Genomic DNA, 26,402 nt, shown 5'->3' with positions numbered 1-26,402 from the left:
ATAGTGGGGGTATGAAAATGTCGGTAGGACGCGTTCCGCCGCCCCTCGCTGCACTCGCCACGCTTCGGGGTGGTGTGGATACTGGGGGGGTGCCTCAATCTCATTGCATCTCATACAACTGTATAGTAAAGTAAATGGCATCGCACCCTATACGATCGCATGCGATTTTGCGGTGCAGTGCGATCGCACCGCCCGGGGGAAAAATAGCAGTGAATAAATTACATAGGAAAATCGCATCGCATGCGATCGCATAACACACATAAACGACATGCAATGCGATTTTCTTACGCAGAATCGCCCACTAAGTTATTTGCTTAGTGGGCGCCCTGCTATGAAACTAGTACCTCTTCCTGTACTGTACCCAGGGGGAAATGTCTGTGTATGCTTTCTATGACTGTGATTATTTAACAGCTCAGGCTACTGTATCCACAGACGTGCACTGAATTTGCTTCATAGCCACAGTTTGACTGGCTGTTGTGGGGCTGATGGGCCGGGCTGACCATCTAAAGGCCTTACCATGCATCTCCGCCTCTGACACTCTGCTGGCATATTTAGATGAGGCGTGAAGCAAGGTCACACCTCTTTAATTTTCAGATTACCTCTGTGCCTCCTGTTCACACATTCTTTTCACATGTACACAGGGATAATACCATGAACATTGTAAGCCCCAGTCCATACCTGTTCATAGTTACATAGCGAGCATTTTGCAAAGTTTGTCTGATTTCATTTGAGTTTTTTTTTCTCTAACATATGTGTGCGTGTGTGCAGGGCCGCCTCTGGAAGGGCCCGGAAGCTAATTTTGCCCCCCCCCCCCCAACTGCCTCCGCTGTGCTGCCTGCTTCTTTAATGCAGGACACCGGCGGCCAATTAAAATGCTGCACTGGCTTTTGAGCCAATCAGAGCCTGTGTACCGTTAGCCAATCAGAGCGGCTGCCGGTACACGAGCTCTGATTGGCTCACCAGCCGGTGCTTCATTTTAATTGGCCGCCGGCATCCTGCATTGAAGAAGCCTGTGCTTCTGGGCCTGCAGCAAGAGTTAGGTGGTAAGTGGAGGGAGGCGGGATGGGGGGGCCCAGAGGGGCCTGGACTGGAAATCAGTCCCGGGCCCCAAAATTCCTAGTGGCAGCCCTGTGTGCTGCTTATCACTTCCCAGGCAGATGAGCAGATGAACGAAGCCACAGTTTGAGTTTGCAAGGAAAACCGTCTCAGATAACATACAGCATACTTGTCCACTCTCCCGGAACCTCCGGGATCTTCCCAAATTACAGAGATTCTCCGAGATCCTAGAAAGTGTGCAATTCTCACCCAAACAATTTGCCCCCAGCTCTTCCTAGTGACAAAGGGTCTGGCAGCGGAGGCTGATTAAACAATTTGCTATGGAATGCATAATTGCGGCCAAATGCCCAGTTACCCAAAGTCGGCATACATCATGGAGGCTGGGCAGCAATGGCTTAAATAATGGTGCCCCATTCCATTCTGGCCACCTGCCTTGTCCTCTCCGTGGTAGTGATAGCTACCAAAGCCTTCACCATTGATGGATTTTTGGATCATCTGTAGAATACTGTCAATGTTTTGAGTGTTGCACATGAGCAGATATTGGTCACTGGACCAGTGACTCCAATGGTATGCTTTGGGGTTCTTTTAGCAGCATTGTGCATTGCCTTCAATGGCGTGGCATTGGTTGAGATTTTAGATACGTCTCTATATCACACTACACTGATACATCCATTTTGTTGTTGCCTACTAAGAATGTGGTCACAATGCCGGCAATGGGGATGCTGGTGGTTGAAATACTGGTGCTGGAATCATGAACACCAGCGCTGGAACCTCTGTAGAGATGCAGATGGTGGAATTCCAACAGTATACTTAGCCAGCCTCTGTCGGGATTCTTTTCAGCGGGATGTCGCTGTTGGTCTTCTGACTACCGGCATTCCATCAACCGTTGAAACATACTGAATCCCAACTCTAGCATCTGTTACAGAAACACAGTTTACTCTATGTGTTCTCTATTATTCAAACGCAGAAACATCCAAGAACATCAATTCCGAGGCAAAATAAACAACATCACTACAGTGTGCATTTGTTTTTACAAATTAGCCGCTAATGTGTCCTTGTTAATGAGCCCTGAAGGAGAGTTCACCAATGTCAGTCCTCAAGGGTAATCAACAGTCAGAGTATTCCATGTTTTCCCAATTAACACTTAATTATGAAATTACCATCATGAGGAAATATCTGTCGAGGTGTACGCCGAAGAAAGATATTGAGGCGAGACTCCTTGGGTGTGATCTAACCTTCAACGTATAGGTAAACTGAAAGGGTATTGGCCGTTCCGTACTTGATTGCTTTGTTCTTCGTAATAAAACTCGCTGCAGTAATGTAGTATCCGTTCACATGTGACATCTTCAAATCTTGCCAAAATCAGGGTCATATCCGAAGATTCATGTGCAAATTATGCCCCAGTAGTGTCATGGGTGAAGGAGTTAATTAGAGACGGCACAGAAAAATCTTCAGACTTTCTCATGCAGAGCTCCAACTAAATGAGACACGGCGCCTGCAGATATCGAAACTATTTCAAATTAGCCAGCTTGAAACTTGCTTATTAATAAAAATCAAATGAAGTTACACATTATCCTTCAAGGGAGCCTCTGAAACATCTTGAAGTAATTAAGAACTTCTGTAGTCAAGTTTATATGTGATAACCTAAGCTGAAAATTAGTTAATTAGCGGTGGAACGTGTTTTATAGTTCAAGGGATGTTACGGTATATGGTTTGCGGTGTCGTCTTAAGACTATAATGTAACCAGAAACTAATAATAGAGTTATTTTATTATTTTCCATCCTTCAACTTATAAAAGTAAAACACAGAATTTAAGATATTTGTAGCCAGAACCAAGGTCTGAACATGATAATATTGGGCTGTTCTGATTGGTAGGGGGCATTGGGTTGGCCTACATTAGGTCGACCACTAAAGGTTGCAATGGCTTACATCGACAGGGGCAGATTGGTAATGAAATCCGGGGGAGAGGTGCGGGGTGGTACCGCTATTGCCCGGGGGGAGGGCGGAGGTGGAATCGCTAATGACCTGGGGGGGGGTGGGTGCGGGGGTGGTACCGCTACTTTACCGACGATCATACTGACTGAGCTTCAGGTGCCACTTCCATCTGTCGCACTGCCACGCTGATGTCCGCTCGCGGGTGACGTCATCCGACAGTGACCAGTGGCCATCTTCAAAGCCGCAGCCTGTCTCAGGCATGTGGCTAAACTGAATAGCATAATTGAAAATGTAATTTTATGGAAAGTGGTGGCACTCATGAACAAGGTTGGTTAGAGGTTTTGTTATTAGAGGGCTATTTATTATTTTGTAATTAAATCTTCGGATAACGACCTTTGCTGCAATATGTAACTTTAATAAGGCAGTACCACAACAGAGACTATTAATTAACACAATTAACCTACATGTGTTTATCTGTTTGGTAGGAAATAGGGTTGGTAAGCTACTGTACACTGGGGCCAGGATTGGATTGGCCCACTGGTGCACAGGGGAATACCCTGTGCACCAGTGGGGATTGAGACTGAAGGCTCCATCCCCTCCTCTAGGGGCCAGTAACTTGATGATGTAGGATCATGTACGAACCAAGATTAGGCCTGCCAATCAAAGCCCATGTGACCAAATGTAATAGCTTCCGAGTAGGGTGGCTGTGTGGGATATCGTCCAAACTCAGAGATTTTTTTTTAAAGGGGGGAATCATTTACCATGCCAAACCATGCCATGTAAATGATTGCACATCCGCCTAACTGCTCTACTTACACTCCTGTGCCCACATTTATGTCATGTCATTTCTAATTGTTAGCAAGTCACTTTGTTCTAGCTGGCCAACCCCCTCTCTTGACTGGCCACACCCCCTTTGTGGCTGGCCAACCTCCTCTGCTGGCTAACCACACCCCTCTGCTGGCTAACCACACCCCTCTGGTGGCTGGCCACACAGCTTAACTTTGGGCCCCTACTATTGACGGACTGGGCCACCTAATCAGCCCTGGCATTTGTGCATGCGCATGACCTTTGCTGTGTGCATGCACACACCAGATGTGCACACACACGCATGCCGGATGGTGTCAAAATCCCGGCGGCCGGTATCCCGGTGGTCGATTTCGACCGCCGAGATTCCGACCGCCGGGATTTAGTACTGAATCCACGCATGCAATGGACAAGCATGCCCTGCTGATCCCAGCTTTCAGGAGAGATAGCTGTCTGAGATACCCAGATCAGTGCACAGAGAGAGCCGCTGGACCTGCCGCGAGTCCAGCGACTCTCTATGTGCACCGATCGGGAGGCGGGGCTTAAACCACGGAGCAAAAAATCGTCCCACCTGGCCATCGGCCCATCTGGCATTTGCCAGAAGAGCCAGATGGGTCCTTCATTCCCTAGTCTAACCCTACATATAACAATATGTTAATGATAACTCATATATATTGTTGCTAAAGAAAGACAAAATCTTATACACCATATTATATAAGTTTGTGGCTACATGTTCCTAACGTGCAAAATTGGGCAAATGACATAACACTACATGAGAATTTGATGGATAGCATTCTGTGAAGAGCAGTGTGTTGCCTTCTCTACAATGAAGTATTTCTTTTCCCCTTGATGTTTTTAGTTTACGCAATAAAACTGTTATTTCCAGAATTCCCCTTCAGTTGAGCTGCAGTCCTTTCTGTAGGTGCTTGTTAGCCGGTGAGATCCATAGCCTTTTACCTCTCCTCTCGAAAACTTTCATCTAGCAGAAACAGTTGAGGTAAGAGATCCTCATTAGGCCTGACATCCTATATCATTGCTAACAAGATTGTGCATACAAAACTCGATATATAACCTAATGAGACAATGTTAGAATTCATTTTATGGAAAGTTGGATGGACAGAGAGCATAAATTATCAACTGAACTTTTAATTCCACTGTTCTAGTGTCTCCCCTGCTCCCAAATTCTTCCTCATTATCAGTCGTACAGTGCTGCCAGGAGGGGACGGCCAGTTCATAAGGGTCATCTTTGATGCTACCCCCTCCTTTATCCCCTGCATTCATTACCATATCCTAATTGTCTGTAATTCAAAAAATATATATATAAAATATATAATTTTTACTATACACCAGATAAATGTCTAAATGCTACAGAATCAACTTTAATAAATGACTGTTGAAAAACTCTGCTGCCCTGAACCTTTATAAAATGATCCTTAATACAATAAGGGGGGGCATTGATATGGGGTCCCACCACTTGAGCCCGACTCATCTGCACCCAGCTCATAAAGATGTCTTACAAGTTGTTGGAATGTCCCACTATGGACTGCGTGATATAATGTGAACTAGGCAGTGACAGATTAAACCCTGTGGAAGCTCCTAGGCAGTCAAAATCCTCCCTCAAAAATTATCGCTTAACCCCTCGAGTGGCTTAACCCCAGGTTTGTCCTGCCCCAGCAATACTCACCACTCAACGGCAGTAGCCAGTCTCGACTCCCCCCTACTGTCGCTCCCCCCCTGTTCTTGGCCTCCGCCCTCCTGCTATCTTACACAGGAGCTCCCCGCTGCCATTGCACTGCAGTAGTGACCAGGTGGCAGGCCGCGCTCAGGGAGGTTTTGGCCAGCTACTGAACTGCTCCCGAGTCCCCCGAGCCACCCTGAACATCCCCGAACGGGGCCTGCCACCTGATCACTGATGCAGTGCTAATGGCGGCCCGAGCAGCCGTGATCGCCGGAGCATGGAGGTCAGAGGGGGGAGCGACAGGAGGAGGGGGGAGCAATGCGAGGGTGCCTCTAGAGGTGGTGCACAGCTGGAGGCACCACTGGCGCACACCTACCTACTGGAGGTATGCCCGGAAATTTTCCGGGACAACCCACTCCGGTTAATATGGTTTTGATTTTACAAATCTGGAAACAGTAATGTGAATCTGATGACTACGGTTTATGTATTTTAAATTGTTAATGGGTACATAACATCAGGACAGTTTTTTCTCTACAGAGCCTTTCATATCTTTGAGTTGATTAATGTCATCTGACTTTTGGAAACAATTTAAGAAAGCTTGATTGTAATTTTCTTTCAAATTATTATTTTGATTTGTTATCACAGGGGCCCCTAAAATTGTATGGGGGCCCAAAGGTGGGTGCCTGCTCTGCCTATTTGGTAATCCGGTACCAGAACTAGGGGCAATGTGTAGCATAATGTGAACTGGTGGCTCACAATGTGGCATAATATGAATTTGGGGGTTGAACTAGGGCACTACTATGGGGCATAACATTAACTACAGTAGTTCATAAAATATAGAATAGCACTACTATGGGGCATAACAAGTGTTGGAAATATGAACCAGCGTTGGTGTGGCAGAGGGTTGTCCTCACCAGGTGCCTGATGATGCCCCGACAGTTGGGATTACGATGGTCAGTGCAAAAACATCATAATCCCGACTATTTAAATGCCCAACAGTCAGGACTAACAAAGGGTATTCTCCCATGTGGGATTCTCCCATGTGGGAAGGGGCTACCAGTGGTTGGTATTCCGATGTCGGTATACTAAAGACCATTGGAATCCCGACTGTCGGGAGGCCATACTACACCTGTCCACACCAGCAGAAGTAATAGTTTAGTTACTCATCCAGTGATGTGATTTACTGAGTATAGTAGGTAGAGCCAGACTTGCTGTTATACAGATTTATGAGATGAGGTGGGTTTGTAGCTGCTCACCAGTCTTTGGTTGTACTGTGGATATAAGCGGTAGTGATACAGGGTGGCAGGAATGGCAATAAAAGCAGGTAAATCGCAGGGTCCCGCTGGGGCTAATGCGAAGATGACCTTCTCTTGCTATGTTTCTCTACACAGATACAAAATGGCACCACACCTGCCCAGTACTCTAAAATGTCCACCTTGGTAGGGGAAAGAAGGGCAACTAACTTGGAGCATGCACAATAGTACACAGTATACCAACAAAATTAAGTAGGGCATAAATTGAACAACTGAGGAATTATCTCTCTACAATCATTGGGGATGAAGCCGCTTTGAAGTGTTGTTCGGAGATAATTCCACAACGCTCTGGCTATGCCATGCCTCCAGTACTAGCTACAGTAGACCTTCTATTCATGCAAATGGGTTCAGTGAACTTATAACAATGTATATAGGGAAAGGCAACAGCATTCGGAGAAATATAGATATTGTTGACAGATAAGAACCACTTGGTCCATCTAGTCTGCCCTAAACACGAATACGCTCACACTAGGGTTCATCTTTTCTGAAACCAATTAGGATTCCACAATTTTCATGTATTGGGGCAGATGTATAAAGCCCAGTGAAGAGAATAAGTGGAGATAAAGTGGAAGGAGATAAAGCACCAGCAAATCAACTGTCATATTTCAAACACAGCTGATTGGCTGGTGCGTTATCTTCTTCTACTTTATCTCCAGTTTATCTCTTCTCCAGGCTTAATACATCTGCCTCATTGTGAGAGGAAAATGGAGTACCCAGAGGAAACCCAAGCAAACAACCTCTGCACAGTTAGGGTCATAGTGTGAAATTGACCTCAATGCTGTGATGCAGGAATAGATAGATAGATAGATAGATAGATAGATAGATAAATGCAACTAAAATAGAGTCCAATTCAGACCTGTTTGCACCGGTCCGAATTGAACCCTGACCCCGAACTTGGGATCTGCGCAGGAGCAATAATGCGTATTTGCAAACCTCCACAGCAGGCGCCTTCGGTGAATTAATCATTTGCATGGGCGCTCGCTGCCTGATTGACAGGCAGGGGGGGGGGGGCAGGGTTGGCACCCATAGTCTCATGGGCGTGTCGAAAAAAAACGGTGGGCGCGCCCATAAAAACGCAGGCATGCCCCTGTCTGCTCAGGGCTAATTGGCTAATGACAAATGATGTCAGAGCCCGCCTTCAAATCGGCCATCAGCGTTCATCTAAAAAAGTAAGGCGGGGGGTGGGGGGGATTTTACAGGGCGGCATTACCAGCAAATATACGTAACCTAGAGAGCAGCCCGGAATCAGACCCATAGACAGATAGATGCACTTGTTGTTACTCCTTAAAGAAGTTTAAGACATTTTAAGTGGAGCCTGATTTTTCATGTATAAAAGTAGCGGTACATTGCTTCTCTGATAAATCCCCGAGGTTACAGTCTAAACCTTTTGTAATAAACTATGATATTCCTGCTATTGTTATTTTCTAATTTTCGTTGCAGAAAAAGCAAAAGCAAAGGGGAACAGAGCTGAAGCTATGAGCACATCTATAGTAAATTACATAGTACATTTCAGTATAGATATTCTAACAATCTTACACTCAGAACTGCTGTATTTTTCTTTGAAATTAATGAGTATATTTCCTAAAAAGTCCCCATCCGTACAATCCGGGCATGCATATTTCACAAGATAACAGGTCTTATTAAATACCAGATTTTGCGTCAATTGCAATTGTCATTGCTTTAGTAGAGTTGGGAAACAAATTATGAATGGTTCGTATGGTTACCGCACCAAATACTGTATCATTGTGTACTGGAATAAGCCCCATGTACTGTAGGTAGCTCCAGGGTTCTTATGCCTTATTCAAACTTTAATTGAAAACAAGGAAAAACTTCAGCACCCATGTTCCAGGGCTGTGTATAGATGACTGGTTTCACTATGTTGTGCCCGATTACCTGTTTACAATAATGGTGTGGTCTTGCCCAAAATAGGTGTGGTGGGTATGGTAGATTTGGATATGTCTTGGACAGACAGTGGCATGACCTATATAGTCCTGAATTTCTAATTGGAATTGATGCTGATTTTGCCATATCAAAGCACTGAGAGGAGTGTGTATTTGTGTGTGTGTGTGTGTGTGTGTGTGTGTGTGTGTGTGTGTGTGTGTGTGTGTGTGTTGGGGGGGTACACTATACCCTGGCATGTTGGGTTCCACCTCCCTTCCCATATTGGGTAGGCACATAATCCACTATTTTCAAAATATTCTATTGTGGAGGCCTGGCCACACCTCCCCTTAACTGGCCACACCCCTACCAGTCTGAGAGGAACTGTTGCCCCTGATGTGGAGTGAAGGATGGTATTCCTGCAAGGAGACGTTGGTTGGATGTGGAGTCTATTCTCAACAAAAATATAATTTACTATAGGGCTGATTTTGAATCAACCGCTGCGGTGATGTCCGGCGCAGTAGAGTAATGTTCTTCCTCTGTTATTAATTATTCATCTGAGTCTCAGCACACAAGCGCACAGATTTGAATGCACAGTATCAGAAATCTATGCGGTCTCTAAAAGCTGACGCAGACACAGGCGCTAATCTGCTCGCATACTATTGGAGGCAGAGCTATGGTACCTGGCACCACATGGGGTTACAGAAGATGGCTTTGGTTTATAGGCCTCTCGTTTACCGATTTTTCCCCAGCAATGTCTACGTGCACATACAGTGTTGGTCTGGGGCAGGAAGGGCCCACTGGGGGGATGCAGTGGTAGGGGACCACATTTAGGGGTGTGGACTGCCTCCGGAAGGGGTGTCGCCAGCTGCCACAAAGGCTTGGACAATCAGAGAATGCATGGTCTGGGCCCTTTGATAAACTGTACTAAATACTGCTAGTGCATGCATGAGAATGTACCGTTTTAATAACAGCAACTGTAGAAAATACATCATAGAGGCTCACCGAGGGGTTTCCCCTATGACTCTGTGGGCCAGTCCAACCAAACACACATAGGGCCTTATTCAGATTGGCTCAGTAATCTGCGAACCCTCGCTGCCCTTTCCCGAACACCCACACGCCACCGCCGATTCCCCTCGGTAGCATGTGAGGGGATGTGTAACAAGAATACATCCACTCGCATGCCTCCGCTAGCAGGAGAAATCATTCGATGATCGCCAACCATCAAATTATTTTTCCTGTCTTCACAACTAGAAGTAAGTGAAAAAAACTGTGTAATTGTTTCCTAGAACGGCCACACCGATTTTGATCGGGTCGGTCGCATCGCGTCGATCGCATCGCATGCGATGCGACCGACGCGATGGCCCCGTTTTTTACATTGATTGAAATGTGAATAGGGTCCCTGGGACCCTATTTTACATTGGATTCAATGTCAAATTCTCCCCAGACCCCAATTTTAACGCCCTCAACGTCACCCCACGATAGACGCCAACCCGAAGCGTGGCGAGTGTAACGAGCCCGCAAGGGGCGGCGGTACGCGTCCTCCAACCTTTTCATACCCCTACTATCCACGTCGGCGTGGAGTTGAGAATATAAAGTGTGGCGAGCGCAGCGAGGCGAGCGGACGCGTATAACTTCACAGGTATACGCGTCCCCTCGCGGGGCGCGCTGCGCTCGCCACGCTTCGGGCTCGGTGGCTCGCTGCGCTCGCCAAACTTTATATTCTCAACTCCACGCCGGCGTGGATAGTAGGGGTATGAAAAGGTCGGAGGACGCTTACCGCCGCGCCTCACGGGCTCGCTACGCTCGCCACGTTTCGGGTTGGCGTCAATCGTGGGGTGACGTTCACAATGGGGGGGGCATATACAATGAGAAATGGCCCATATTGGCCCATTTCCCATTTTTTCACGGATTACAATGTTAAAAATATTTTAACATTGAACCCTATGGCAAAATCGGGTCCATCGCGTCGGTCGCGTCGCGTGCCATGTTAATGCACCCGACCGACGCGATGGACCCGATTTTGCCTTTGCCGGCAAAATGGACCTGATTTCAAAGGAAATCGGGTCCCTCGGGGGTAATCGTGTACCTTAAGTTAAGGTACACGATTACCCCCGATTGTGGCCGTTCTAGGAAACAAGTACCAAAAACTGATTTTTGTTGGTGAGGGTTACGATGAAGACGGGGCAGACGTCCTGCGACATCAGCCACCCCTTCCACCCAGGCAAGCATCGGCCCACCCACGTACCAATGGGAAAGCTCAGCGTTTTCATGGGGACGCCCATAAAATGCTGTGCGTTCCCATGGGCAGGCCCAATTCCCGCCACCGTCCGCCCCCGACCATCCCTCCAAACGGCCCAGGGCAACGAATACGCGCTTGTGCATGTGCAGACCGCCAAACTTTGGAACGGTGCCAAATTCGCCTCGTTCCAAGTCAACGAGAATCAGAGCCATACGACAGTAAAACCTAAAGCCAGCTTATTCTACGCTGTGATTGATTTAGGATTGAGAATACTGAATACTAAATACCACTTCCAAAACACTCAACATTTAACGCCATCTGTATACAGTAATACAAGTGTCCACAAATAAACAGAATGGCGGCAGAAGCCATTGTAAACATTACACAAAATGTACAAAAATATGGGATCTAATATAGGCAAGCGTTGCCTTTTTCAAATGTCTTCATTATACATTCACTGCATTATGTGTATTTTTGCATATTAGATGACACCGTAGTGCAGTAATTAAAATGACAAGGAAGCATTGCAAAAAAAAAAAAAAAATCATTTTAAATAAAACATCCAAACTTTTTTTTAATGATGGCAGTTTGATGAAGCTGATGTGATTGTTAGTGTCGCATTGTATCATTTCATCTCCGGTTCTGGCATTCTTATGCTGTTCATATGCTGCATGCAATGAGAAATAGCTCCTAGAAAAAGCTGAAAATCCTCAGATCTGCTTTTAATTCAAAGGAGCACGGTGTCCAGATCATTTAAGATGTTATGTGCAGCCTCCAAGGATTTTTACTTCATTGTGGAGGAATTTGTATCGCTGCCAAGTGGGTTAGACTTTCTTGTTTTTATTTGCCTAAAATTAAATCTGCACTAGCTGTACTATAAAGCAGAAGGAATGCGATGGCAAGCTGTTACATAGGCTGCACACGGAGCGGTGGTAATTATTATCATAATGTAGTAGAAATGAGTGAGGTTCGCACAGTTGCATCCGCCGGTTCCGCTTTTCCTTCGCCGTTCCGCATTGCGACCATGAGGCCTCATGGATTGGGCGACACTCTAGGCCTCCTAGGCAAGTCTACCAGAATCGGCCTCCACATATCCGCACAACTCTGCACTTCCTTGCATCCTCCCACAAAACTTGGCATCTGCCTACTATTTGTTTACAGAACAAATCTGGGCAGTGCAATAACACAATTTAAATGACATCACATCAACATAGCCCTGCCCCCTACCTTATAATGCTGGTAGTCTGGGTTTTGGATAGGGGGCGGGGCAGTGATGATGCGATCATACCTCCATGCCCATGCAGTAACACATTACTTTCCATATATAGGCCAAGAACAATCTAGGGTAGTTTTCCAAGGCAGTATCCTAATTTCCACACTCAATTCTTATTTATGTAAGAATCCGTTGTTACCTTGTTTGGGATAATCTACATAAACAATAAACTACATAAACCATAATCTACATAAACTACATAAATCATAAACCATAAACTACATAAACAACCATAAACTACATAAACCATAATCTACCTAAACTACATAAATCATAAACCATAATCTACCTAAACTACATAAACAACCATAATCTACATAAACTACATGAATCATAAACCATAAACTACATAATCAACCATAAACTACATAAACCATAATCTACCTAAACTACATAAATCATAAACCATAATCTACCTAAACTACATAAACCATAATCTACCTAAACTACATAAATCATAAACCATAATCTACATAAACAACCATAAACTACACAAACCTACCCTCCTGTATTCTGCAGGAGATTCCCTGAAACAGCAGAAATCTTCCTCTCTCCCTGATGAGTCTAGCAATCTCCCTGGTTTTACTTAACCCATATTACTGTATGCAGCTTTTACATTTTGGGGGAAAAAATTAATCAAGATATACTGTATACATTATAATGGGATCTTTGACACCATTTCCCGGCATTGATTATAAGGCACAATGGGGGTGATTCTGGTTGACACGCTAAGCAGCATAAATTCGCTGCTTAGCGAGCCAACTACCGCCACCCACCTGGCGTACAAATGAACGCCCCCGCCACCGCCGCGCGTACATTTTCAGCGCATTGCGAATGGATGTTTTGCATAAAAATCCCTTCGCAATGGTGCGAACAGGACCAGAATCATTTGATGGTCGCCAAACATCGAATGATTTTTTTCCCCTGCTCACAAATATGTCAGTCATGAGTGACCTTATATTTGCACCGCCCAGTCCAAGAACGGGGCGGACGGGTGACATTAGCCGCCCCCCCCCCCCCCGACAGGCAGCTGTCCGCCTGCGTTAATATTGGGCGCTCCCAGCGTTTTTGTGGGAACCCCCGGGAAATGAGAACGTCTCAGCGACTATGCAAGAGCATAAACATTGGTCCCCGTTGCGAATTCACCAGGGACTGAACAGACCAAAATCACCCCCTCCCTCCCCCCGATTATCCCTATGGCTACATGCACGTTAAGGTCTCTCGTGGACACTTATAAGGAACCACTTGTGAAACACAATACATGAACAGCCCTTGACACGTATCTTTTCCCCAGCAAGTACAGTGGATTTTACTAACTGCTATGGGGCTCATCCACATATGAATGTAAGTTGTTTTATGGCAGTCCTCCCGGTTGTAGCAGTACATGCCCGCTGCGCTTCTAGGTGTCACCTTAACAATCTCCCGACACGTTTTCAATTGCAGGCACGTATGACATAAATTATATAATAGAACTTATTCCTTACCCAAACTCCGGTATTTTTGGTGCCCTGGTTTCTATTTATTTGGAATGTATATCAGCTCGGTGTTGCAGTTGGTCTGACTTTTTTCTTTTTTGCAAAAAAATTAAGTTAACAAAGTTTGAAGACAAATATTATAAACCTGTCTCTGTCTTTGGAAATTGGAGATAGTTGCTATTTGAACAGCAGATAGCAAATACGCTTTTTCCTACTGTCTAAATAGCAAGTAAAATTATCTTTGCACTGTAGAGAAGGCCAGAAGAAAAGTCCACGAACGAACTACATTCGCCACAATCACTGCTGTCTGTAGAAATGATCGGAGCCGCAGCAATGCTAAGTTTTTCTGATACTGGGCCAGTATGATGGGTAAATCATACGTATTGGGAACACAATTTCAGAAACTTGCTGCCAACAGAATACAAATTGCATGCTGACGGAATGCTGACAAAACTGTGCATACATCCTAATGCATATATGCATCTGAGCAGTCACAGAGCCCCTCTAGTCCATAGGCTAGTCGTAATGGAATTCTGACGTCGGTCTATTAACCATTTTAATGCCGACTGTCGGGAGGCCATCCGGCACCCCTTTAGAATCCCGACAGTGACTAGGTCCCAAAAGGTGTTGACCATAAATGGTCAACATAGAAAAAAAGTCAAAGACAGCGGGTCAACACAAGCAAACGGCTGTTAAGGAAATTGTCGTCACGAAAAGATTAACGTTTTTGTAAATATTTTTTAGTGTCAATTTGTAGATTTCAGCACATTGGCCCCATATAGGTGTACAGCGTCACCTCGCCATGCTCCGGCCAAGGTTCCTCACTACACTACCACTGCGCTCGGCACACTCTACCTGTCCCAACTGGAGTCCAAGCATGAAAGAGTTCCATAAAAGAGAAAAACTCAAAAACCTTCATGTCAACCGTTTCATGTGGACCATTTTATCTTTTTGACAGACTCAACTATATGGTGTCGACCTATTGACTGTCGACCTGTCCTACAGTATTATCCAGTCGATAGGTTGACAGTCAATATTGGTCACTATTGGTCAACAGAGAATAGGTCGACACATGAAAAAGGTGGCCATGGTTTAGGTCAACATCGACAAACGTTCTACATAAGCTTAAGATTAATGGTCAACACAGGAAAAGGTTGTCACAAGTTTTTCATGATTCTTTTTTTTAAACCAACTTGTTCGTCAAGATCCAAGTGGGCGTAGAGAGAGAATACACAAATAAAAATAGAAATGTTGACATAGTCACAAAAAACATGAAAAATGTGAGTTGACCTTTTCTTTGTCAACCATTTCCATGCCGATCTATTGCTTCTGTCATCCTAGACCATGTTGACTTTTCTTTTGTGTCAACCTATTGTCTGTCGACCAATAGTAGTCCACCTGTTGACTGTCGACCTATTAATCCACACCCCTCTAACATCTCCAATACTAGCGCTTTATTACTTAATATAAGAGGTGCAACCATGCTGATGCTCCCAGTTGCTTGTTCAAGTAAGGAGAGGAACGGGTAACAAGAATAGAACCTCTCCAAAATTTTGCTATTGGGCCTCCCAAGTTCTCCTTGGAAACGTCCGGCTAACATATGTCTCAATAGCGTAACAAATGCAATTTAAATGGCACTTCAATTGATCGTATAATGTTCCATAGTAGGTCTTGCATAAAATTCAGTTGATTATTTTTATTTCAACAGCTTCGATAGTTATTGGAAAGTGGTGGTGTGAGATGGATCCGTGCTTAGAAGGGGAAGAATGTAAGACCCTCCCAGATAACTCAGGATGGATGTGTGCAACTGGCAATAAGATAAAGACCACAAGAGTAAGTATCACTCAGTATCAGGTAATACACAGAAGAAAGTGTTATATTTATTATATGCAATATATGTTATATTTATCCTGCAATAACAATCTTAGAATTAAGAGATCTGCTGTGGTTCTAATTTCCTTATTGTGTTTTGGTTCTAAATTCAGTTTGAAAATCCGAATCTTGAGTTTTGGATTTCTTTGAAATGGATAAAAAACAGCTAAAAACATTACATTTTTGCAATCCAAACCTGAAATTTAATTCTAAAATCCGAGTACCGAAACAGTGTGACGTAGGATTCAGGACTTGGATCAGATTAGGGACCAGATGTATCAAGCTTAAAAAAGTGATCACATGGAGAGTGATAAACAACCAGCCAATCAACTGACACATCACCGACTGGGTTTGAAAAATGACAGTTTGGCTATGATTGGCTGGTTGTTTATCACTCTCCATTTTATCAGTTTTGAAGCGTGATACATCTGGCCCAAAACCTCCAAAATCAGTTTGGGCCTTAAAATTTGGGTGGGTTCATATTTCTATAGAACCGAACAAATCATCTCTACTTAAATGTTTACATACTTCTTTAGTACTCGTATAAAAAGTTAAATGTTTAAGCAACTAACATAAAAAGTTTTTTTTTCATTAAAAGTTATTTTATAAAGAGATTGCCCGCTATCCCGAGGACCTCTGATTTTCTAATTATATTTAATAAATAACTAGAAATAAACAATCAATTACTGCGTATTACCAGAAACATTAGCACTAACATTCCTATCCCACCCTAAGCTATACTCTACATAGTAATATTGCAAGGCTTAATGCAAACGCCTGTTTTTTCTTTTATATCAAATTCTCCTGAATGTCTCTATAGGAATTCCTGGCAGAACAGGTACCTTTCTTACTAAAAATAAAATATTTCTATTACCGTTGTTGATATACATTGTCTCAATGAATACATTAATTTAAAAGTGTTACCATGTAAGGTTAGCACAACCTGTGGAAGTCCCCCTGCACCGTATGTCCTCTTGCATTAGCAGTAACCAGTCCAGTGTAGAAGTACTGCTGATTAGTGTGTATTGGGAATAGGGTTCTATATTGTTGTATTTATTTATTCTTATGCTCTCTGTGAATGTCAGTCATTGTTATCATGCTGCAGACTCAGGAGATACACTTAAATTGTACATTGACATTCAGGTTTCAAAATTGCAGTCTACCCGAAATTATACTCATGAAGATATAAATTCAAGACTGTAATACCCCTTTCAAACCGTATATTTCCGGGGTTTTTTTCCATTTTAAAACGTTTAGGAAAGCACCAGAGTTCATTTACCGGTTAAAGATAACCGGTATTTCAAAACGTTTCAAAAGCTCCTACACGTTTCAGAGTGGTATTTAGTAAAAACAATAGACTACAGACCTGTGATAGGCTGGCTGCCTTGAAACGTGTTCAGGGGATTAAATGGGTTGACTGATGTGAATTTAAAACGGTAATCCACTGCAATGTGAAGGCTCAGACCCGTTTTAAATACCGTTTCAAAATTCCGGTTTTTAAACCGTTTAGGCAGTGTGAAAGTGGTATAACAAATCACAAGCCCGGGTACTTCATATAGAAACAAATTACAGGCCCAAGGTACTTCATGTAGTAATAATTATAGGCCCCAGGTAATTCATATCCATGCATTGAAATGGGGAGTTGTATGAATGTTGTAATGGTTAGAATCATTGTCTCACAGCGCTGAGGCCATGGGTTTGATACCGACCATGGCTCTTACTGTGTGGAGTTTGTATATTCTAGGTTAATTGACTCCCAACAAAAAATGTTCAAATTTTATGTTTAAGCTATTCATACTGTATAATAAACTGGTACTAATCCATAGTTGTGTCTATTTGGACAAAGTGTACATTATATAATGCGCAGTTTCTTCATATAGAGAAAAATTGCTGCAATTACAGGAACATATTTCCAGGCATGTTTTTTAAAAGCTGGGAATGCATTTGGAAATTATAGATACAGTAGCAATTATTAAAATAGCCTTTTACAATCTCTAGCAGCCATTTAGAACATTGTTTCCATTAGATTTACTTACATGAGCAGACAAATAATATCTGATTAGTTACTATGGAATATATCACATTTAGGTCATTATATAATACTAGTTAATAATCCTTCAAAATGGTGGCTTCCTCAATGTGCTTTCACTTTGAGCTGTGACCGTTTTTACGTTAACTTTGAGCTGTGACAGTTTTTAGCCCACAAACTCTCCAATCCACCCCCAGTCCCTATCTGCTCCTACCTCTAATCTCAGTCTTCACGGCTCCCTCTCTCCATATCCATCAAGTTTGGAACAGACCAGTGTCCCTGATGAAATAAAAAAATTGCTTTCACTTTCAGTTATGACAACTTTTAGCACACAAAAGAGTCATTTGGTTCCACCGAGTGGCTTCTAGTGGTCAGTGGCAGTATTTGACCTCATAGAGGTGAGGAGTAGTTAGCCTTTCAAATATATAGATGTACAAATTGGCTTTGTAAATGATATGCCAAATGGCATTTCAGCTAGAACAGGGCTGGGCAACACCGGCCCTCCAGATGTTGATGAACTACACATCCCAGCATGCCTTGCATCAGTTTCAGCATGGCCACATAGCAAAACTAATGCAAAGCATCCTGGGATGTGCAGTTCATTAACATCTGGAGGGCTGGTGTTGCCCAGCCCTGAGCTAGACATTAACTTGTCCCAACATAGTACAGGTTATATCCACACATAACCCATAAGTCTACTTAGCTTTAATACTTTATTACACGTCATGTACCATAATCAAAGTGTTATCAGTGTTTTTTGCTTGTTTTGGCAATTTTTTTTTGTTGTTGTTGTTTATTTTTGACCGGGAGAGGTTTTACATTTTTGTTTTTGTTTTTAAGTTTCAGGGTCACTCATGACCACCTTCATGCAAGGCACGATGGCATCTGAGAGGCCCTGAAACCCAGTAGGTATAGTTATTGTTACACTACACAAATAGCCTGACCATTGCCAGTAACTGTCTTCCTTGTTGAATAAGACTCATGTACAGTAGTCACCATTCACCAGTTGGCATCCCAGATATGCGCCCAGTAATGGCCATATGCAGCTTACACATCTTCGTGTACTCTTTTCTCTTTTAAAGTGTTATATATCTTACCACTAGATGCATTTCATTTGTTCATCCATCCTTCCCCTTCTTCATCCATCCAAAGCACTTGATAAAATGTCATACATGTGTTTTGAATTGTTTATTGTTCATTCTTTATTTAAAAGGAGTTTTCAAAATGTGAATATTTTTATTGCAATTTCCGAGGTAAAGTGAATAATGTAAATAGAGTGGACATGATAAATGATAGCGACAGTTATTATTATTATTATTATATATTATATGGTGCAACAAGGGATTCGCAGCGCCAAATTACAGACAACATAAACGAACAAGCAAAATAGGGACTTATTGCTGAATACAATAGAGGACAAGTACATTGTACATAAATATAGCAGAGGACCCTCGAATAAGTACCAGAATGATATAAAAACCACAGGATTTGTGCCATCAAAGATGGTTTATGTAAGAAAATGAAAAGAACATGAGGGAAGAGGGCCCTGCTCGTGAGAGCTTACAATCTCCACTTCTCCTGTAGATAAAGTTTGGTAAATCTCCCCCTTGGATATCTGTGTGGTCAGATGCTTTGAGTTAGTGACATACTTGGGTATAAAATGCACATTACTTTGATCTATAATGCACAAAAGCTTAGAGGTGTGTTCAGCCACCACAGGAGGTGTGGCCGACTTCCAAAAAGGGTGCAACTGACCTACAGAGAAGGTCTGGCCGGCCTCTACAGAGGCTTAGCTAACCATTAGAAAGTGCATGGTCTGGACCCTTTAATAAATATTGCCAATGCATGCAGGAAAGTGTGCCAGATTAATAACAATAATAGAACTACACCAGAGTGCTGTACAGTACAATGTAACATATGTATATTTCAAGTGCACTGACCCTTAGATGAGACTGGGCCGTCAGGTAGAGTGACCGGCCGAGGGTTTCCGGTATACCCATGGGTCAGGCCAGTTTGAGCCTGCTGTCACCACACTCTTTATTATTATTTAAAAAATTGCCCAAATTAAAATTTTACATTTTAATAAGGAATCAGATTCAAACTATATTCTTGTCCACATGTATCCAGCTACTGATAACTATGTTATATTTATAGAGTACTAAGAAGCAGTTATACTATCCAGCACTGATATACTCCTGACTATAAGGCCACAAAACAAGAATCAGTTGTCAGGTTTGAGATGCGCTGTAACAGAGCACATACATAATTAATCCTGTGTGCTGTGTACATAACTTGGATCTACTTTAGAAGGAAACAGCTACAAGATAAACAAGCGCCAGAGCGTTATGTCAGCGATCCGCCAGCGCTTGTCAGTCTTTGTCAGTGCTATCAAAACAAGAAGCTCTTTATTGACTACACTCTGACAGTCACACCACATACATATAATTATAGTCTCACCTCCTACAAACAGCCCAAAAACAAAGCGTAGCATGGTAACGGAAGAGTTTAGCTTTCTGCTTCACTGCACTGGGGTCACGGGTTCAGTTCCAACCAGGGCCCATTCTGTGTGGAGTTTGTATGTCCTCCTCTCTCTGTAAGGATTTAATCCAGGGACTCTGTTCCCCTTCTACTCAAAAATCAATAATAAAAACACTGGTATGTTCAGTAGCTTCTGACAAAAAGTAATTATTGTCTATGTGTGGGGAACCTGGTGCACCAGAAGGAAATTCATACAAATGGAGAGAGAACATACAACCTCCACACATATCTGGCTGTGGTTGGAATTGAACCGGTGAAAATCCGCATGTGCAGGGCCACTGTGCGAACGCCTTTGGCGACTATCACAGTAGCCGAGAAGTTCACACAGAGGGGGGCAGGCAGTGGGTGGACAGGAGGCTGGCGCTTGGGGATGCCCAGAGCTTCCTGGGCATGCCCACAAAAACAGTGGGTGTGCCCAGAAAAACGCTGGGTGTCCCCATGTGAATGCAGGCGTGGTGAAGCCTACACATCACATGATGTCACAATCGCCGACCATCAAATTCATTTTCGCACTTACGGCCGCATTCGTTCACATCCGTTCGCTCAACGAAGGGGGAGGGGGCGGGGTTTAACAGCTCAGTAAGCAGCAAATTTATGCTGCGTACTGAGCGACCCTGAATTAGGCCCTTAATACATCTGTCCATTAAAACAATTCATCAAATATATTTTCAGCTAGAACTGAAGGCTGCTAAAGTAACTGATTTTAAAGATGCCACTTGTCAGTACTTGGTGCTTCATATATGATAAGGCTGTTTGATTTCCTTTGTTTATATCACATTCAAATAAACGAAATGTATTATACAGTTAAGAGCATAAATAGAATATTTCCAGTCGTTTATAATATTTTCTTTACGTTCGCCTTTCAGATCCACCCAAGATCCTAATCTTTCCCTTGATAGTCATCACGAGGACCTGCCAATGAGTGAAGGAGGCCATAGACAGACTTTCTTTCGAAAGACAAAACACACACTAAGGATTTACAAGCCAAATGTCTTCACTTGCACTTTGACTTTTTAATGGAAAACTCTTAGTGGTTTCACTATGTGAAATAAAACCATGGCACGGAGCAAAAATCTCGGACAACGCTTTGACTTTGCCAAGGAACGGGCAGAACATTTTTGATTCTTTTTGTGTTGAAACAAGGAACCTTGTCACTATGGATTTGCAACTTTATATCATCTATAAATCTGTATATATCTCCGGAACCCATGACTGACAAATGAGTCTTTCCTTCCCTTTAAAGGGCCAGTATCATGTTTATAAAACTGCCTGTACTGAACAAGATCGGACGTTCCGTCAAACACTGAGAATCGTCAACCAAGGTTGGGAATCGCGATCTTCCTTTTAATCCAGATGAACATGTTGATGAAACATGTTTTTTGTTTTTTTGTTTTTTTTTCTTTATATTGTGTTTTCAGAGGCTTTTTATCCATGTGTGATTACGGCATGCAGGCTTTGATTATGTAAACATTTTTATTCCAATGGTTGCTCTCGCATCTTTCAATGAAGTATTTTTTACAGGAAGGCCAGCGGAGAGAAGACTTTTAAACAGGACACTCAGCATTTGAGAATTTCTAACAAGAGGTTCAATGGGCTATGTCATCGCTGATGGTATATATATGTATTATTACAGGTGTACTGTACATAGAATATTGGCAGGATTTGTATAATCGGGGCTGTCTGCAGTAATCCCTAGTCAATTCCACTGTTTTGCAGTTGCTTATTCCTTCAACAGTAAAAGTCTCAATAAACATTATTTTGTTTGAATCTTTTTTCCTTTTCAATGTTCGGTAACAATTAGATTGAGTTTGCAGTTTTGGGTTACTAAACAGTTATAAATAATTATACTTCTTTTTGCAGTGCTGCAAAAACCCAGGTTATCACCAGTGGCGTAACGATGGCACTGCAGCCCAAGCGTTGGCTTGGGGAAGCCGGCACTGTGGGGGCACATGATCTATGCAGATTCCAATGGGTCTGGCCATCCTTATGGAGTTTGCTGAAAATGGTTTTGAACATGTAACTTCTGTCAATGGGAATGAAACCTCTGGCAATGAGCATGTAACCCTGGCAATGAGCATGTAACCCCTGGCAATGAGCATAAAACCCTTGGCATCGAGAATGTAACCCCTGGCAATGAGCATGAAACCCCTGGCAATGAGCATAAATCCCCTAGCATCAAAAATTGAACCCCTGGCAATGAGCATGAAACCCCTGGCAATGAGAATAAAACCCCAGGCATTGAGAATGTAACCCCTGTCAATGAGCATTAAACCCCAGGCATTGAGAATGTAACCCGTGGCAAGGAGCATGAAACTCCTGGCAATGAGCATGTAATCCCTGGCAATGAGCATTTAGGTAAGAAAATTATAAATCAAGGATGAAGGGCTGCCAGATATATTTTTAGCAGGGGGCGCAAAATATCTAGTTACACCACTGCTTATCGCTGTGATAATCTGGGTCACGAGTCAAAGGAAAAGGGACCCAAAAACCCCTGGGTCTAATGACGGTAATCCTTCCTGGGTAGCTACCAGGGTTGGACCAGGGAAGGACCCAGTTAAGACTCAGTGTAAACAGATAATCTGGACCATTCAAACCGGCTTCTGTATACAGCATCAGGAGAGATGAATTTGCTGGAGCTTGAAGACGTCGTTGAACTTTAATATGCAGTGAACAGTAGTTCTTCAAGGTAGCACTTTATACATGGCTTTCATTATTAATTTTTTTGTTTCAGCTGTTATATTGCACTTCATGCCTCATAAAAATACATTTCTCTGCCGATGAGCAACTGAAAGGTACAAAACATGATCCAGTAAATGTTTTTAATATTAAAATAAAATCAATATTAGATAAGAACTGGGTTTTTTTATGCATCTACAAACTCTTTCATCTTGCTCCATCAACAGTAGTTACTGTGATAGGTACAGTCATTCACAGGAATCACATACCTGCGTACAGATGTCCCCTTTCTAGGTAATACCCTTGCAGCTTAAACCCATTTTCTTATATTAAGTATACACACATATTAAGTACTTAGAGGAGGAGAAACGGTGTTCCACAGGAGGTGGGCAGCCGTTCACAAAAAGGATTCCTTTTTGGAGGCACACTTTTAAATTGTTAGGAATGATGTATAGTGAATAAATGTTAAAACTTAACTTTTAATTCCAATTATTCTAAAATAGTAATAACTCATGATGAATAATTAGCCATGGAGAGTTAATCAATAAGTAAACATTTTTTTAAAATATTGTGAGCAAAAAACATGTAAACTGATTTGATCATGTAATGGTATCAGAAACAGTGGCAGTTAGTGGTGTTTGTTTAAATAAACATATAAGATTGATATTCAAATTATATTGAAGTCCTATGGATAGGACAGCTGGTGACACGTCCAAAAAGTGTGACAAGTCTGTATAGATCAATCAAAAAGATTTTTTTCAAAATTAGATTAAATAAGTACATTACAGACAGTCCCATTAGTACCCATTGATGGTGATTAGCCGTCAATTAAAGCAAAATTATATATGTTCATAGCATCACAGGTATCCTTGAGGGGGTGGGGAAAAAAATACAAAAGAAAAGTACAGTGTATAGAACACAATTCTTTCTGCTGCCCCACGTCTTCACGTAAGTGAGCGGACGGAGGGTGAGAGAAGAGATTGATGCACTGATGGAAAATTAGCAAATGTAAGGAGGACACTTCTGTATGTGGTGTTAGATCAACCCTGATACCGGAGCATTGCAGGGCTGAAATTCGCCACCAGAAAGTCTCTGCTACACGGAAGAGGGAAGAAAAAGAAAGGAGGGACTAAGAATGATAGTAGATCTTAGTGAGAATGTCAGAGAGAGTGTCAGAGATAAGTGAGTGGCAATGTGTGACCCCTGTTAATGTAACGGATGATCACAACGGTATCCGATATAATTGGATAACAGAGTATGAAGTTTGGGCGCATATAGTGAATATATTGGTGATTATCTGCAAAAGCTGTCACTATGACAGACAATCACACTAGTATCTGATGCAATTTCTGTGGCGCCTGTTGATCTTTCAATTTAGTCAAATTGGTATTAATGACAGAAAATAAGAAAAATATAAAAATATATATAAATGCGCACACAATGTAATGTAACATCTATTAGTCCAGCATTAAACACAATAGTATCCAATCTGATAAGCAGTAAAAAATGCAAAGAGAACCACATATGCAGTAAATGTTATGCTAATTGTCTGTGATGCCTATTAGTAAATCAATTGAACACAGTAATATCTAAGAAGTGAATGTGTTAATGGTTGTTAACACATATAGGTCTAACAATTAGCAATATTGGGCATCCAGAATGCATGATATGGGATCTCTAACATTTGTGAATCAGGCAGATCATCATGCTGGTATTTGATGGGAAAAAAATATATATATATGTAAAAAATATGCGCATACAATAACTGTAACGCCTGACAGGACAATTGTGTGCAAGTCAGGAATGTATGAGCACCTATAAATCCGACACTCAGAAATATAAGGTATTCGATACAATTAAATGAGTAACCAAAATAAACAATATAGTTGTATAATCTAAGAGAAAAAAGGGGTAAGAGAAGGAGCAGTGCTGGTAGCCGGGATCAGTCACCGGAGTCCCGTCTTCACTGAGCGGACGAAAGGTGAAAGTGATTAGCCGGCACACTGCGAGAAGCAGTAGGAGAGATGTGTGGGGACAAGCGCTGTGAGCGGCGTTAGGTCCGACCTGATACCCGGGTAGAGCAGGTCAGAGATGCGCCGCCAGCGTGTCTCTCACACACAGAGAAGGAAGAGGGAGACGGGAGGATACCTGCTGCGGCTGCGGGTAACTGGGACGATGTCAAGGCTATCAGTTCCCCATAGAGACAGGGAGCTGGTATAGCCTGTGCAGCATCAGAACGGGTTTCACCACGTGGGCTTGATCACCTTGATAGCCTTGACATCGTCCCAGTTACCCGCAGCCGCAGCAGGTATCCTTGTCCCCACACATCTCTCCTACTGCTTCTCGCAGTGTGCCGGCTAATCACTTTCACCTCCCGTCCGCTCAGTGAAGACGGGACTCCGGTGACTGATCCCGGCTACCAGCACTGCTCCTTCTCTTACCCCTTTTTTCTCTTAGATTATACAACTATATTGTTTATTTTGGTTACTCATTTAATTGTATCGAATACCTTATATTTCTGAGTGTCGGATTTATAGGTGCTCATACATTCCTGACTTGCACACAATTGTCCTGTCAGGCGTTACAGTTATTGTATGCGCATATTTTTTACATATATTTTTTTCCCATCAAATACCAGCATGATGATCTGCCTGATTCACAAATGTTAGAGATCCCATATTATGCATTCTGGATGCCCAATATTGCTAATTGTTAGACCTATATGTGTTAACAACCATTAACACATTCACTTCTTAGATATTACTGTGTTCAATTGATTTACTAATAGGCATCACAGACAATTAGCATAACATTTACTGCATATGTGGTTCTCTTTGCATTTTTTACTGCTTATCAGATTGGATACTATTGTGTTTAATGCTGGACTAATAGATGTTACATTACATTGTGTGCGCATTTATATATATTTTTATATTTTTCTTATTTTCTGTCATTAATACCAATTTGACTAAATTGACAGATCAACAGGCGCCACAGAAATTGCATCAGATACTAGTGTGATTGTCTGTCATAGTGACAGCTTTTGCAGATAATCACCAATATATTCACTATATACTAACTGAATACCTGGGCTTATGTATATACTAACTGAATACCTGTGCTTAGTATATACTAACTGAATACCTGTGCTTAGTATATACTAACTGAATACCTGTGGTTTGCTATGGAATTTCAAGTATTTACATCCATGTAACTTTCATTTTTAAAGATTTATGGGGCCTACACACGGGTCTACTGTGCTGAGCGATCTAAACAGTGCTAGAGCGCTGATCAATGTGCCAGTGCTGTGTTCTGAGTGATCTGTCAAGTCCAGTGTTCTCCGGTGAGGGTACTGGTACCGATTAACGAGATTTGTCCAGCATGCAGGATCTTAATCACCTAGCGATTGCTAACTCTGCAAGAAGACTTACAAGAACCATTACATAGCAATAATATTTTTTAGGCATTCATCCCCTAGGGCGTGATGTTCTAAACCAAAAATGCGGTAAAAAGTTAAACCCCTTTTTCTGGGTTTTTACCTCATTTGCAGCTCTAGGTGGCATAACCCCATAGAAGCCTATGGGCTTCTCTTCGCAGCGCTGCTGTGTGAGGGATCCTACATGGATCCCTCCC

General features: G+C 42.6%; 1 protein-coding gene across 5 annotated transcripts in view; it reads left to right on the top strand.

The window, feature by feature from the left end:
- TAFA1 (TAFA chemokine like family member 1) overlaps window positions 1-21,860 on the top strand; it is a 372,953-nt gene extending 351,093 nt beyond the window's left edge. For 2 of the 5 annotated variants that reach the window (XM_083156023.1, XM_083156020.1), the window contains 3 exons: window positions 15,363-15,487; window positions 18,396-18,460; window positions 20,960-21,860. In XM_083156023.1, the coding sequence (XP_083012149.1) occupies window positions 15,363-15,487; window positions 18,396-18,413 (143 nt within the window). In that variant the 3' untranslated portion in view covers window positions 18,414-18,460; window positions 20,960-21,860. Of the gene's footprint in view, window positions 1-15,362; window positions 15,488-18,395; window positions 18,465-20,959 lie in introns of all 5 variants that reach the window. The other 3 variants (XM_083156024.1, XM_083156022.1, XR_014454311.1) reach the window with 2 other exon arrangements.
- Window positions 21,861-26,402: the final 4,542 nt, after the last annotated feature.

The sequence above is a fragment of the Crinia signifera genome, chromosome 8, assembly GCF_055691185.1.
Source record: "Crinia signifera chromosome 8, ASM5569118v1, whole genome shotgun sequence".
Taxonomy (NCBI): Eukaryota; Metazoa; Chordata; class Amphibia; order Anura; family Myobatrachidae; genus Crinia; species Crinia signifera.
The sequence above is the reverse complement of the archived record's forward strand: the minus strand, read 5'-3'. Positions and strand labels throughout refer to the sequence as shown.